At 41.2% G+C, this 16,375-nt stretch overlaps 1 protein-coding gene across 1 annotated transcript in view; it reads right to left on the bottom strand.

Annotated features, from left to right (window-relative positions):
* The window catches only part of ALDH1A2 (aldehyde dehydrogenase 1 family member A2), a 52,428-nt gene extending 44,718 nt beyond the window's left edge, over nt 1-7,710 (bottom strand). Inside the window, exon 1 of the mRNA XM_064722227.1 lies at nt 7,085-7,710. Coding sequence (XP_064578297.1) covers nt 7,085-7,201 — 117 coding nt within the window. The 5' untranslated portion in view covers nt 7,202-7,710. The remainder of the gene's footprint in view (nt 1-7,084) is intronic.
* Nucleotides 7,711-16,375: the final 8,665 nt, after the last annotated feature.

The following is a 16,375-nucleotide window of genomic DNA, read 5'->3' as shown; positions in this document are numbered from 1 at the left end:
TTTGGACAAATTCTGAAATAGGGAACTTGTGTTTTAGGGAAAACCAGATAGGAACATGCAGATTGAACAGCAATTCATTTGCTTAACATAACAGTAATGAATGACTGAGCCCTTGGATGGCAATCAATGTTTAGACTTCATCGTTCTCTGCATAGTACTTGGTAGTAAATCTTCACACAGCTATCCATTTACTTTCTGTGCTTTAGGTAGAGATGTCTTCTCCCTTGTCTGAGGATTCCTCACTAGAGAACTGCATAGAACTGCAGCTTTCTGAAGATTTTTTAAACCTCTATATATCTGTGCTTATATTACATTTACATAGCTTCCTTAAATCTTGTCTTTGTTTAATTGCATTTTTTGTCTGTTGCTTCTTTCAGCTGAACTAGATTTGATATATTGGTTACTTGTTTCAAGGAATGAGTTCTACTCCTACAAAAACCCCAAACAGATAAAAAGTTGTGGGGGTTTTTTTAGAATTGGGGAGAATAAAAGAATTTTCAAAAAATAAATAGAGAAATGCCACAGTCCAGTCTTACAAAAGATAGCTGCAAAACTGTAAAAGAAGAAATATGACTTTATGCAAGACCTGACAAAGAATTTATGATATGGACCACTGAACTCATCTTTTGTCATTTATCTCTGTAAATGTGTGAGATTTCTTGGAAGATAGTTAGTCAAATGAGAAGCTGAGATGAATCAGTGGATACAATTTATTTAGACTTTAAAAAGGCTTTTGATGATAAAGTCCTTAGCAAGAGGCTATTAAGGAAAGTTAGTAACCATATGGTGAAAGATAAAGTCCTGCCATGGATTAAAAAGTGGTTAAGAGATAAGATAAAAAGACTGGAAATAAATGGATAATTCTCCCTGGGAAGAGGTTAATAGCAAGGTGCCCCTTCATTACTGTGACTGGCAATCAATATCTTGGCTCACCTGCCTTTGCAGATCATTAATAGTAAGGTACAGAGTTTGTAGATAAAAATGTTCAGGCTAATAAGAGTATTGTAGAAAATATTACTGGGGCTGAAGTTAAATGACATTTGGGCAACTCAAGGGAGATGAAATTTGCCAAAGGCAGGAAATGCTAAGGCTCTTGGAAGGAAGGGTTCAGACAACTTCTGGTTGGGGATCTGTGCCACAATTTGCAATGTCCATGAACAGCTCTCTGAAGGGAAATGTTCACATGCATTGTAAAGAAAAGAGAATAACTGCATCTGGTGGGTTCATGGTGTGGTCCTCCCAGGCAGTTTATGGCACTGAGTAACATCAAACTGGCAGAGCCCATTAAGATCTGCTGGGAACAATTTTGCATCTCCACAGGGAGATGGACAAGCTGCATCAAGAATTTTTGGACAGTGGTATTTATCAGAAAATGCAGATCTACAAGATAGAAATGTAATATGGAAATGCATCAGAACTGGTCAACTTCTGTGGGAAATCTTTCTGAAGGACAAAATGAAACAATTATTGAGGGATTTTTTTCTTTTGTCAGAATGAAAGAGTGTGCGAGTGTGTGTGTTATTCCTTGCTCTTGTCCAACATCATGATTATTCTTGAAGCAAAGACTCAAATTCTACTTTTCCTTCATCAGTGTCCTGCCTACTGGGCTATCAAGCTGATGTCTGAGACCTCATAAGTACTTAGAAGTAAATTATCCAACAGCAGATGACATGAAATTCTTCCCAAATACAGGCAAAGTTGGCAAAATTTGGACCTATTATTCCCCATGAGAAATTAGGGATCCATGTTCAAGTTTCTGCTCTGCTTGCTTCAGAGCTGGGGTATGAATTTATCTGCCTTTCAAGTCAGGCAAGTGCTCTGATTATTACTGGCCTTCTGGTTTTGGTATGCAAATTAATACATGGATCTTTTGCATTTGAATACTTGAAGTGTTAAACATTTTTGCAATGAGAAAATCAATGAGAAAGTCTTTCAGTGCATCATCTGACCCTACCAACCAGACAGAGTCAGCAATACATTACTGTACAGCTTGGTGCATTAAACCAGGGTGCATTTTCCCTGAAGATCCAGCAGATTCAGCACAGTAAGAGGTCGCTGCTGCCATAGTTACCCTCAGTGCCACAGTTCTCTAGCTGGGGCCAGTTCAGCCCCGTGCTTTCTGTGTTTTTAAGGCTCACGGCTGCTGTGGCTGGACTGGAATAAGCAAAGGCAGGGACTGGATACACGTAAGGCTACGCTTGTTTCTTGTGCCCTCATGCAAAACTTGGGTAAACTGGATTTGTGCAGAAGACCATAAAGGTTTGGGAGGAAAGAATAACCTCACATTCAGGCTACTAACTGGAAGGAATTGCATAAATATTCTCTGATCACTATCTGATTTGATGGACTGTAATACTAAAAATAAGGTATGAATACACTGGAAGAGAATTCAAACTAGAGATTTTAACAACAGTAAATCCTCATACAGTATACACACTGAAACATCATTTGTGATGATACAGAGCAGCATCCCTAGTCAGCATCAGAGGCTGAAGTGTTCCACAAAGGGGTAAAGCAGCTGTTCCATTTGTCTACTCTTCATGTAAACATCTCTAATTTACTGTGCCCCATCTTTTGTAAAAGAACTGTGCTCACCTAGGTGACCCAAAAGCCAAGCTGTTTTTTTCAGGCATTGCTCAGTGGATCTGACTTCAAAAGGCACCAAAGTAGCTCATTCAGGGAAAGACAGATGGGAAAGTGCATGTATTCCTCACTTACCTGAGTTTTGCCAAAGCTTGTCTTCTGTTCAAAAAGTAACAAAGATTCTGCATATTAATCTAAATAAAATAGATTTCCTGCCTTCTATTGTAAATGTCAGTCTAGAATTTTATCTAGATAAAATCTGGAAAACATGTGCTGAAATTTAATGGAAAGGGTAATGCCAAGGAAGTGCAATGGGAATGAATATACTGAAACCTAGCAATAAAATACTTCAAATCCAGATGCTTATCATATGACAATTTGAGATGTATTTGTTATCTTTTATCTACCCAGAAGCAGTTTGCCTATACTTCATACAACCCCTGTATACAGCTTTCTCTTGCAGTGCTGGGTAGTTTACCTGGCCTGTGTGCATAAACTGAACAGATTTTAGCCTGTGGTGTAAGGGTAGAGGCAAACCCATTTAGACAGGACAAAGAAGATATGGTTGTCAGCTAAATCACAGGCTGTTAATAGAGAAATGTTTCATGTGCCTCCTCACTGCCACTGCGCTGTAACTTCATCCCTTGAGGGCACCTCTTTCTAAAAAGCTCTCAACACCACAATTCTTCAGCTTTTCCTTATGCTGAAGTTTTTCAGCTCTTGCTCACACTTAAATCAGTTGGCAAGCAAGAAACAAAACATAAACCATCCATCTGGATTAGTGTGCTCAACATGATGCAAACTGAGAACGTTTATTCACTCAGCTACCTGATGTAGTGACAGAGCTGCGACGGGACAGAGCCCTGGGCTCCTCATTCTATACCAGGCTGTCCTTGAAAGAGTCAACTTATTAAAACCACAACGAAAATATTTTGTAAAGCAGATGTGATTATGCCATTATAACATGACTACAACAAAGGAAGGACTGCCACATCCTGCAGAAACACCTTTAGCTTCTCAAATGGAGACAGCAGGAGGGAAATGCTGCAAAGGGCTCAATCCACTGGGCTGATTCCACATCTACTGTCAGGTGCTTGGGAGACAGTCTTGGGAGGGAAAATGGAGTTTCATAAAAGTTTAAAAGAGAGAGGCATCAGTGTAACAGTGCAAACCCACTGACCACCCTCAGAAGCTGTCAGGTTCTCTGGGCTGTGCTCCCCATCCTAAACATGCCAATGACATGTCCTTAGCAGACATCACACCACTGCTTATCTCACACATCTGATATTTCTGGAACAGCCATTCTGGGAAAGTTTCTGACACAAAGCTGACTTTTGTAGAAGCGTGACTTATTCCCAGAGGGAGGACTGGATCCCCTTCCTACCTATGAGCCCCCTACATATGGAGCACAGCACTGCCAGCACGCTCCTGACAAGCCTGAGGAGGGCTTGCTGTGCCACAGGGCTGGGGAACAACCTCATTCCCTGCAATACTCCAAGATGCCCTACTCTGCAGATGCAATCTCTCCCCAAATGCTAATGTTCAAAAGTAAAGAGTTACAGAGTCATCACAGTGAAAAGAGAGATAATCCCAAATGTAGCAGTTCTAGTCCTTGCCAGCCACACAAAACTTAACCCTGTGTGCTTGAACACTCACCTGCATGTCTGGTTCACATCCTGCTCACCAGTTCTTATTACACACATCTACAACACTTTATTTTTCACAGACTGTGCCAAGGTATTAAAAAACTGGGAAAAATATTTCTAATGACTGCTTTTTTTTAAAGGAGCATAGGCTGACTTCCAATACTGAAGTCCCAATAGCTACTGCTGCACATCTTACATAAAACCACAGCACTGGGCAATTTTCATCACTAAATCATGTTTTTCTGACCTATCCAAACATGCATTGCCTCTGGGTGCTCTGTCAGGTGTATGGATCGGAAGGACTTCACATATAGTTTTCTGCTTATTTCAATAAACTTCCTAGAGTAATATTTCACAAGTTTTAATAATTCTGCTAAATAATCGAATAAATGAGAATTACACAGGTGATATTTGTTTCATCTATGTAGCTGGAAGTAGTTTTCATAGCAACCCAAGGGTAATGCAGTTATTAAAAGATTAATTAGTAATTTTCTTTTTCCCAGTACATATTACAAATCTTTAACAAAACTCACTTAGGGAATCCTGGAATTTTAACACGTTCTACCCTAAAGAGCCTGTCTATTAACCAACTTTAGAATTACAGAAATAGAATTTAATTGGCAAAATATATTTAAATTTTTTTCACTAAGTTTAAATATTCATAGATACTTCTATTTTTCATAAAGAATTAACTCCCAAATGGTTATGTTTTTACATTCATAGGCACCTGTAATAAAGAGTTCAAGAATTCTGTGTCCTGGTTGTGTATTTAAAATTCCCAGCTAACAAGCAGGAGAGAGACTGCTAGGAATGCTTACAGATGTCTGATTTTACAAGGTCTGGGGTTGTTTTCTTTTTTTTTTTTCCCTTGCTAAAGTGCTTTAGTCTAATGTTATTTATTGTTTATGGAAGTTGTTTGTCATTTAGGACATGAAGTGACCACTCCCTCAAAATAAAGAATCAAGTTACAGTCCATTATTTCATTTTTTGATTGTTTTTCTTTGTAATAGGTGGGAAAGTGGATCCAGGATAAAAGTCCTGCCCAAGACAAAACTCCAAGCTGAAGACTCCAATTATCTATAAATCACTTGAATTTCCTGCAGAGAAAGAGAAAAAGGAGGAAAGAGCGAGACAGACAGAAAAACAGAGACAGAGGATATGCCAAGTGAAACATTTGATACCTGTCCTAAACCAAAATTTTCTCAAAAGCAACCAGGAGTTACCTGATATCCGAGCTTAGAAGAAACACGTTGCTGTTGGTTTTGGCTTAATATTGAAATGAAATAACTTTCTTTTAATTGTTCCCTTAATATAAAATGTATAACATTTTAGATCTGAGATGATGGAATTATGTATTGATTTATTAAAGGTCACTGTACATTCTCACAGAAAGAAAGCTATGATTGCTGATGACTGCTGTCCTTTTCAAAGGTTTTTAGAAACAATTCTCCAGTTTTAGGACAGAGAAATGCATTACATTTATGATGCAAACTGGCTGTGATACTGCTCCCAAGTATTTCCCACGAAACCCTCCTGAAGCACAGCTCACACTGAAACCAGCAATGAACAAAATTCATGCCAAATACTCTTTGCAGAGTATGATTGCTCCCAAGGTGTAGCACTACACAGCATCCAATAATTGCATTCCGTACTTATTTAACTATATTAAAAGAATTGATGACCAAGAAACCATATGCATTTTTAGATTTGCATACTGCAGTTTGCATTAAAATGCAATGAAATTTAAAACAGTTGACTTTCCTCTGAAACATTCTTCTAGAACAAGGAATTGCTGTAACAAATTAGAAGACAAATTAATTTTGGCACTCACTAAAAAAAAGAGAAAAGATGAAAAGCTTTTGAAGTGATGATATGGAAGAAAAAATTACACTACATCGGCCAGAATGAGTCTCCTATCAGCATTAAAGCTCCTGAAGTTGTATTTCCAGTAGATAAAAATGTTATCACCTTTTTCCAGTGCTGATGTGCTTATTTTCCTATTAAGTTACTTGGTAATTAGAAACAAAGTCTGACACATTGTAATCTGTTTATACAATAGATCTGAAACCTCTCCAACAGAAATTAAAACATTCTTTAAAGATACTGAAGATGCAAAGATTAAAAATATATAAACGAATTTTAAAATGTATAATGCATTCACAAACAAATGACTGTTTTTAAAGCCCATTTTAATCAACAAAACCAATTTAGTCTCATAAGACACAACAAAAACCCAGCAGATTTTTCTAAATTTCTACAGTGGGTTTGTTCTTAACCCTCTCTCTATGAAAATCACTCTTTAAAGGTTTGTAGGAAAACATGCCCTCTCGCAATATTGTTCAAGGGTGTATTCAAGAATCACAGAAGTTCGTGGAGACCTGTTCCAGTGCTGTAAGAACCTGGTAGTATTAAGAGTCCTCCAGGAAATGTAAAAGAGTCCCTTGGGCACACAGGGTAATTCAAGAAAGAAAACAGGGGTTTTTTTCTGATTGAGATACTCAGGTATGTATAGTAATGTCCTCTGAAGTACATCAAAAGCCACCAAAACATACCCGAGAACTACTGATTTTGCACTGAAAATAAACCCCAACGGCTCTGTAGAAAACAGTACATTTTCAGAAAAGCGGCAAAGCCAGATATAATTTGCTTTCTATTATCCTGTGGTTTTTCATATGATTACAGGGCGAAAAATCTTTTTCTTTTATTACAGATCCAAGGCAGTCTTTTAGCAGTTGTTTTTTTAATATCTCTACACTCACATTGGGTAGGGCAGAATGAAACTGATTTTAAGCAAAATCCCTCCTTTGGAGAGAAAACCATGAATTTCTCTGCCAGAACAAACGAACACAACTTACCTTGGTGTATTTGATTTCAAGGTTGAGAGTGGGAGAAGGCAGCAGATGCAGAGATGCCATCAGAGCAGCAGGATCTGCCTTCACCTCCCCTGGCATCTCAATTTTACTTGAAGTCATAGTCTTGGGGGGGTTTTATAACACCACCGAGCCCCCCGCTCTGCCCTGATGCTGTGTTGTGTTTTGGGTTGGTCCCCCCCCTCCAAAGCCCAGCGCTGAAGATGTTGCTCTCCTCCTCTGTATATAGGCAGGTGTCAAGCCGGGTCTCTTCTTATTGGACATGGGGGCAGAGGCAGGGGGGCAGGTCCATCCTACCTAGGGCGAGAGCGGCACAGCCCCGCTCACTGCGGCGCAGCCTCCCCGGCCCCCCGGCCCGTCCCGGCCGGGGGATTCCCGGCGCGGCTCGCTGCCCGCCGCCCGAGGAGCGGAACCGGGGAACGGCCGCGGGGAGCGGAGCACCGGGACCGACGTGTTCCCCCTCGGCTCCGGGGCCAGGCGGGGAGGCGCCGCGGCCGGGAGAGGCCAGTCCCGGCTCCGGCTCCGCCCGAGGCATCCCGCGGGGAGCCGCAGCTCGACACAGGCTGGGGATCCCCGGCCGCGGCGGGGTAGCGGCGGAGGGGGAGACACCGGGCTGCACTGGGGAAGCCCTGCCGGGCCGAGGTGACCGGGACACGGTGCCCCCGCACCGGCGGCTGCGCTCGGGCGCGGAGCCGACGGGGCAGGGCGGGCGACTCCTTGCGGGACCCGGGGAGGCGCGGAGGGGACACGGGCAGGGCTCAGCCTGAGCGGCAGCGTGTCCGTGCCCGCTCCCCGTCCGGCCGCCGCCGCCCGCTGCTGTCCCGGGCTGCCCGCCCTGCCGGCCGGGGGCTCCGCGCCTCACCTGGCAGCCGCGCGCCCACCCTGCCCCGCTCCCGGGCGCTCCCCGAGCTCTGCCCGCAGCCCGGCCGCTACTCCCCGGGCCGACCCTCTTTTCCTTTGGCGGCGGAGCGGCTGCGCCCCGACCCTCGGCGCTGCCGCCCCGCCGTGCCCCGGTGCCGAGCGGCCCCGCGCGGGCCCCACCTGCCGCCGCCACAGCGCCATCGCCGGCCGCGTGCTGCCCCCTGCCGGCCGCCACAGAGCGCGCGGCGAGCGGCGCCTCACGGGCAGGGCAGGCCCGGCGCGGCCGCGCTTTTCCTGAAAGTTCTCTGCGAAAGGAACGGGCTTAAAGGGCAGAGTAATCTGTTCAAGCAACAGGCACCTGATGCCAGCTGTTAGCTTTGGGAGGCCCTCGTAGCGGGAGGCCACGTCGTGCAAGAGAAGAGGCTGAGCAGTGCCGTACAGCCCATCACTGGGAAGGCAGCGGCCAAATGGAGCCACGTCCAAGAGCTGACGGACATCAGAAATTTATTATCAAAGCCCTGCACCCTCCCTGGTCACACCTTGTAGGCAGAAAACATAGAAAGCTCAGGCCATTTTCATAACTTTAGGCAAAATCAGTGAAGTTCTGCTTACTGATGCAAACACTCCCAATGTTTTGAACCTGATCAGATGTCATGTTTTGAAGTTATCACATACCAGACAGATGAACAAAGAAAGGACACCAAAGCTACAGCTGTCTAAAGTTGGCAAAACAAAGCAACAAGAAATACACCACACGACCTTTTCATTGATATAGTAAAAAATAAACAATGGGATCTGGCCATGTTTTGATTTTGTAACACTATTTGTTTGTTGATGCCCTTTATATCCCTCACTCCACGTTTGACAAGTTTGCAGACAACTGAAAAGATTGTCCCAGCATTCTTTTGGTGTTTGTACAGGAACATGGAACGAAGATTGCTTGGGCACAGACAGGCAGCACAAGGTAGAGAGTGCCAGTTAAGTAATTTCAGGGTTAACATGTCTATTTCTGTAAATTTCCATCTCACTAATGAAGAAGACTGCAGATTTTGCTTTCTCTCATTTTCAGTCTTTTTTTTTTTTGACCTGACAGAGGAAATGGATTCATAATATTCTGCTGTAATGTGACATGCAGAGCTGTCAAACTGTGACACTTGGGATGAGTGAGACATTTAAACGTCAGAAATTCAATTTTTAATGGCACACTGGCAACACAGACCTAACACTTCATCACAAGGATGACACCTTCTAAAAGCCATTTTAAAATAAATCAGAGCGGGGATGTGCTCCTTCAAAAAAAAAAAAAAAAAAAAAAAAAAAAAAGAATGCATTTAAACAAGTTTCAGGAATGAGGAAACTGTATGACAGTTTCATTACTAGATCAATAAAATTCAGGAGATTTTGGTGAGAAGGGATTCCAGTGTGTGTGGAGATGCAGCTCAAACCCACATAATCTGGAGCTGCTTCAGTGACCTTCATCCACTTCTTGCTGTACACAAACCACATTCCTCTTACATCTCAAAGCAATTCATTTTGCAAAAGTCCTCAGAGACCTTTAGCCCAAGGGCTTGTTGGCATTCCCAGATGGAGAATGGGACTGCACTTACCATTCCAGAGGATCCTGGTGTGCTGCCACCCCCGGAGGTCTCCCAGGAGATGTGGCACTCGTGCCCTGTTGCTCTTCCAGATGGCGATGGACTGCCTGGAGCTCCTCTTCCACCACCTGGGAAGACACCAATGCCTCAGCCCTTGGTGCTCAGGCCAAGGTGGGCTCTCACCAATGACAAGAGCAGCTCTGCCAAGCAGAGTGAGGAATGAGATCTTAGAGATTTTGGGGACACTGATGGTCCCAGCCTGGGGAGCTGCTTCCAGGCTTCAGCACCACACTGGTTACTTTATGACAGCAAATCAAGGCATGGCTTCAAACATGCAAGCAAATGTTTAACATTTAATAAATAATTTACTCTGGAGAGGATTGCCTTGGAAGTTAGGACAATAACTCAGTAAAAACAATGAATATGGAAGAAAATTAATTAATTTGTGAAAGAAAAAATTAATCCAAAAAAAAGAAAATAAAGAACAGAAACAATACTCAGGATTCAGTCCAATGGTCCCTAAACACCTCCATACAACAGAAAACTACTTATTGCAGTGCTGCAGTTTCTAGTTTGGTTTTTTGGGGGTCTTTGTGGGGGGGGGAGGGGGGGGTTGGTTTGGTTTTTTTTTTTTTTTTTGTAAATTTGCAAAACTAAATCAACTGTCAAGTCAGACTGGCTTATTTTTCTCTCACATTATTGGGTTTTAATTAAAATTTTACTTAGACAGCAAATCAGGAAACAAATATGTTCTCTTTCAGATTGCAATGACAAAGTCTTCACACTTTGTAATGAAATGGTTGTCAATAAAACGAAGAACAATCAAGTGACTCTGTTTCTTGCTTCAGTCTTAGTATTTAAGCTAGTATGCAGCCAACATCAAAATCGTTCCTGGAGGGGTTTTTTTTTCTATTTGGAGCAATCTAAATGAATCTGGACCTGTGGTGGCCAGACAGGGTACAAAAGACAAAGCTGCAATGCTGAAGACAATACAGATGTAATAAAGGCATTCCTGGGTTTCTCAGTCAGAGTACTGGTACTTTTCTGCTCTGTGTTACTGTGTACCTGTTGTCTAAAGGAAATGATAAGACTAGAGGATGAGGTGAAACTCTTTGTATCTCAAAACATCTTTTGGGCAGTTTAGCTGTGCCCAAGCACACAGGAACACACCACTGAAATGGGCAGTGGATGCAGCAACTCCAACAAGGCTCCAAGCAAGAGCTCTTCGTTCTCAGTTCTCCTAATCCATGAACATTTCTTCTGCTCCTGAGTGAGCTCCAGAAAGCACTGACACACACAGGAACTGAGTCACATCACTCTATCAGACACTTCCAATGATTCCTCTCAAGATCAACTGCAAAATCCACCCCAAAATTATTTCAATATGACCCATAAGTTCTTATATATATAACTTTTTCTCTCAGCTGTTCCACTACCATTTAGCAAGGATATTCCTGGTTCCTCATACAAATTCAGTATTGATTGAGAGATCCCACTCCTCTGTACCCTTTGCCCCTTGCTTCAGTAAATCTCTCTTCCTGTTTTTTGTGTGCTTTATAAATTGCTTTTGGAAGAAAAGTAGAGATTGAATAAAAACTTCCCCTAAGTTATTTTTCAGCTCAGCCTTCCACTTAGGAAATCTGAACTTCATTTTCCGAACTATACATTAAAGCTTCAACCTCAGGTGTTCCATTTTAATTGCCTGCTATTTTCATTACCGACCATGAGGGCAGCAAATGCTCTTCAGGAGATACTTGTATTTTAATTTATCTGCAAACATAAATCACACATTATAGCACTTTTTTCCTCTAGGTTAATTGAATCAATTCTCTAAATGTCTCTTTGCCTGACCATTGCAAAAGGCTCACTGGTTGAAATCTCTTTAAGAATTATGGCCAATGAGCTGTGTGCAGGATGGGAGCAGTCCTTGCTCCAGACAAAGGTGTATTATACACAGAAAGTAAAAATGCATTATTATACACCTAAGCAATATGACCTGTGAAGCAACACCCACAATGCTGTGAGGAGCCTCTAAAATATTATTTCAGAATTTTTCATGTATCTCAGTGAATAAATTCTTTTAAAATTATAAATTTATTAATAATTGAGCCTGGATATATCTTAAGCTATAAATAAACAGAATAAAATCCACTTTTACTTTCCTTATTTCTACATTACCTCTAACACCAGAAAAAAATGCTGGTATTAAGAACAACCATTTTATTACTGAATATTCATAAATGTCTAATGAAGAAAATTTGATTTAACACTTTTCTCACTAAAAATTAGTTAAATGGATCATTTTTGGTAAAAAAAGTCAAACAAATCAGCTTTTTTACCTGTCATATTGGCCATTTCATATCCAGTGGAACTGTTAAATGCTGGCAAAATTAACAAATGGCAAATTTACAAAATTTGCAAAAGGAAGAGGCCTAAAGGGCAGAATACTTTCTTCAAGCAACAGAGATCTACATACAGTTGGTAAATTTACCAGTTGTTGGTAAATTTAGTCCAAAACTGAAATGCAAATTTAGGGATTTAAGCAAGCTTCAATAATTCATAATTCAGTGAGAGTGATAAAGCAGAAAATGCTTGAAAAAGTTCAATGTTGGACTTACTTCATAAGTGGGTCAGTTTTAAAAATTAGCATTTTAGTTTAAGCCAGCAGCTGAAATGTCACCTGTCCCTCACTGGCCAGAGTGACCCCAGCAGTGCTGCAAAGAGCATGTGCTGGTAACTGTGAACTTATAAGGAACATGTTCTTGGGTGCAGGGATTTTATTCTGAATTAGAATATATAAAAAAACTTTGTTTTTAATTTCTCTTCAATTTACCTGTTGAAATTTATTATTTGTAAAACACATCGAGCCTCAAATGGATTGACCTTCTGCTAATGTACATCACCTAATGAATGGATGCAATTAACTAATTCATATTGGAATATTGCACTTTCCAGCTCACATTCATCATCACTAAATGTGTGATCTAGTTTGCAAGTTTAAATTTTTTATTATTACCCTTTAAACTAAAGAAATAAGTCTTGTATTTAATTACCTGAACTTACATATTCAATTAATAGCTTCATTACCTTAATGAACATAGATACCATGCAGAAGTAACAAAAGATTGCTGCTGGGTCTGCTCCCAAGTACACCCTATAAAGGGTCAGCTATGAACCTCAGAACACCTTTTTTTTATTAAAAGGTCTTGATTGTGGAATTTCAAAGGAATTGGGCCTGCCAATCTAATATTCTTATACAGGGGCCTGAGATAAATGTATCATCTATGTTCTAAATATTTAATACATAGAAGTAATCCCAGAAGCAAAACTTGTATCTGGAAAGACAGAGGATTTACACAATCAAATGTGGATAATTCTGAATGAAAGGGCATGAAAAGAATGAAAACCAGGCAGACTGACAACTCATCTATTAAAGGATGAGTGGAGTATGGAGTGAAACAAACAAATGCAATCGTTGAGGGAGAGAGGGGACAAAGCCCTGGGAGCAGCAGCTCTAACAGAATATTCATCGCCAGCAGAGGGTCACATTGTGGCTGGATGGCTCCCTTGGAGGCCCAAGCAGAGTGGGAGACAGGTGAAAGAAGCTGGGTTGGTGAGTCAGGTACAGGAAACACTGTCACTTTTCTAGTGAAAATCAGATTTTAGAACCATGAATCAACTCTCCTAGTTAGCTCCCTGTACTTCCCAAATGCACAACTTCACTTTTGTGTGTCAGTAGAGTCAAATCTGTCATTATCTTTGGCTTTCATGCTACATTCCTTTTATCGGTTAGGTAGGCTCAGATCTCCTCCTCTTCACAACCCTACAAGTAGCCTTAATAAGTGTCAGGGCTGCTACAGGGACCCTGTGCCCTGCAGAATGATGAAAGGTTTTGATAACATGTCCTATTCAGGTTAAGAAAACACAGGATTCAGATCCCTGCAATATACTTGGATATATTGGATCCACTGGATGTACTTTTCAGGATGTTTCTTCATGCTGCATTAATGTATTTAGCAAAGATGCCTTTTGTTTTTAATAGCAAAACTATATGAGAAAAGTGAATATGCAGGAAAAAAAGAGCAGGGAATTGGCTTAAACACGGCATTCCTCTGTACTAAATTGATCTATGCTTTAAAAGCAAAATTCTTTTTATACTGCAACAGTCATTCTCTGGATGCATTCAGTAAGGTTTGCCCATACCATCACGTACCAGCTAAGCTCCTCCTAGGGCTCAGAGGGCAGCACACCCAGTGCAGCTGATAACAGTGCAGCACGTAAGCATCTGTCCAGCATTGCCCCGACACTTCCACGGGGTGCCAGCACTGACAGCCCTGTCACGGGGCCCTCTGCAGAGGAATGTTATCTGTGCCCCTCTGTGCCAGCACGGCTGCTGAGAGATTAAACTGGCTCAGAAACTCTCAGGCAGGACCTGAGTTACACATACAACAAGCTTTGAAATTTACTATCATCAGTTATACAACCATACATAACATGGATGTGCAGTACCATCAGTTATGCACTGAGGCCTAATGGTGTGCCCAGCCAGTCAAGAACAAAGCAAAATCCTGGGTCCTGCTTTAGAGAAAGTGGAGTTTAGTTCTCCCTGAAATCAGTGTCAGCAACAGCAGACATATACATGTCAGGCCTTAAAGATTATGAGCAAAAAGCCTGAAGTACACATATGTGGTAAGGGTTTGATCTCATATTCATGATACAGACAGAAATGTTTTATCTGGACACTGAGATCACAGAGAAGAAAGAACAAATTCTCAAGCAGTCCCCTTGTGTGCCATGCCCCTTTTCCAAGGTGGGCTTAGCTAAACCTGAGCTGCCCATTGCAAAGATTTCTCACCTTGAGCACTTTTTCACCAGGGACTACAGCAGAGACAGAGGGATAATCAGGAAATAAAATAAATAAAGAAATAGAAGGTTTATGTACTAAAAAACTAAAACACTTAGAATGCTAAATTACAGTGTGTTCAGATCTTCCTCACCTGAATTTTGTCTTTGACTTCCCCAGCAGGAGAACCAATCTGTAAAACAGAGAAGGCCCCTTGTATACCATGCATCAGTTTCTGTATGAAAATTGAGATATAAATTAGGCAAAGGCATTTGACCAGGGACCTGAATTAGAGGTTCACAGAGTTAGTCTAATTCAACTAAAATCAGCAAACTTTAAAATAATTTGGCCTGTATTATTACAATACAAAAAATATATGGTGTATTTACAACCTTGGTCTCTCCAGCTGTGTTGGTTTAGGTTTTATTACATCAGTAATAACAATTTATGTGATACTCTGAATAATGTGCTATTAAAAATTCAGTACACTATATATTGTTACCCGTGGGATTTAAACTGTGGGAGCTATGTGCATTATTCTCTACTTTGCTATTTCTATAGGAGTGAAGATTACTATAAAAATGGTTAGGTTATATACATCATGTGAATTCCTGCTCTGCTTGAATCCAGGTGAAGAGAAGAAATAGCTCAGTCCAGACTGCCTCAGGGGTAAGAGTCCCCAGAGTTTTAGTCTTGCAATCTAAGGTTACACTGATCCCACATTCAAGCATGAAAATAATATCAATGTGCTTTTTGATGTCTTTAAAGGATGCCAGCAGATTTGTGAGGCATAACCTCCCCTAACAGAATCCATTTGATGCTTCTACAGAGCACCAGCTTTATCTGTGTGTCTATTGATTTTACTTTTCACAGCAGTTTATCTAATTTTCCTGGCACAGAAGTCACACTGACAGTTTTGTAGCTCCTGTGATCACCTTTGAAGAACTCTCCTGAAGCACCAGCAGATCAGTGGTATATTTCCTATGGCCTGTTTTGCTGACATTAGGATCAGGATCAGCAGAAAACCAACCCACTGACACAAGCACTTGAGAAGCTGAGCATTTTAACCCCTTGGTGGAAACACTGCACAGCTCCAGCAATTAGTTACTGGTTAATTTATCAATTTCTCTTGAAGTGTTTCCTGATGACAATTTATTTTAGACAAGTTGCTCACACCCAGCCCACCAAATCTAGCAAGACAAATAATTCTTTTAGCTGTGGACATAGCCATGTTGAATGCTTCTTCTGTGCTTCCATCCTCCACAGCTTTACTTACAGTCTCACACGACTCCTCTGGTAATAGAATTTGAAAACATTTAGAATCTTACTTTCACATTCTTGGCAAAACCTTAAAATCTTTTTGGTGACCTTTCTTGTGGTTCTACATTTAATATGTATGCTCCTTACTTACTTATATAACTTCCATTTTTGGAAGATGTCTTCATTTTCTTCCCTCAGATGACACAGTTTCAATATTTATGGGTGGCACTGCTGGTATCCTTCTCATTCTGACTCTGGGAGCAGGGCCTCGGTGAGGGAACAGTAGAAAACAGTAATCACAGTGCATTTTCTTTCCCTTCTTCAACCAGATGTTCCATTGCATACGACTAAAAGGCAATTAAACAGAGGATTAATCAAATAGATAGCAATTAAAGCCAAAGCTTTCATAGTGTTTATATTTACACTTTACTTGTCTTTCTTAAAACGCTACATACATATTTTTTCAATTTGGTAAATGTCATAGAATCTCTTTCTAAGTATAAGAAAAGGAGAAACTGAATTCAAATGTTCTGAGCTGCCCCCTTTTCTCTTTGGAAAGTGAGGCAGTGCCTTTGAATTGCCACATATCAAAACTGGAAGGATTTACCAAGGGAGCAGTCATCCCCTGTGTACTCTGTTCTCAATACTTTCTTAGAGCACCTGCTTGAATCTCATTATAGAGCTGAGGAGAACCTTTGGTCTAACTTTGCATCCAAG

The sequence above is a fragment of the Zonotrichia leucophrys genome, chromosome 10 (assembly GCF_028769735.1).
Source record: "Zonotrichia leucophrys gambelii isolate GWCS_2022_RI chromosome 10, RI_Zleu_2.0, whole genome shotgun sequence".
Classification (NCBI taxonomy): domain Eukaryota; kingdom Metazoa; phylum Chordata; class Aves; order Passeriformes; family Passerellidae; genus Zonotrichia; species Zonotrichia leucophrys.
Note: the sequence above shows the minus strand (reverse complement) of the source record. Positions and strands in the feature narration are given on the sequence as shown.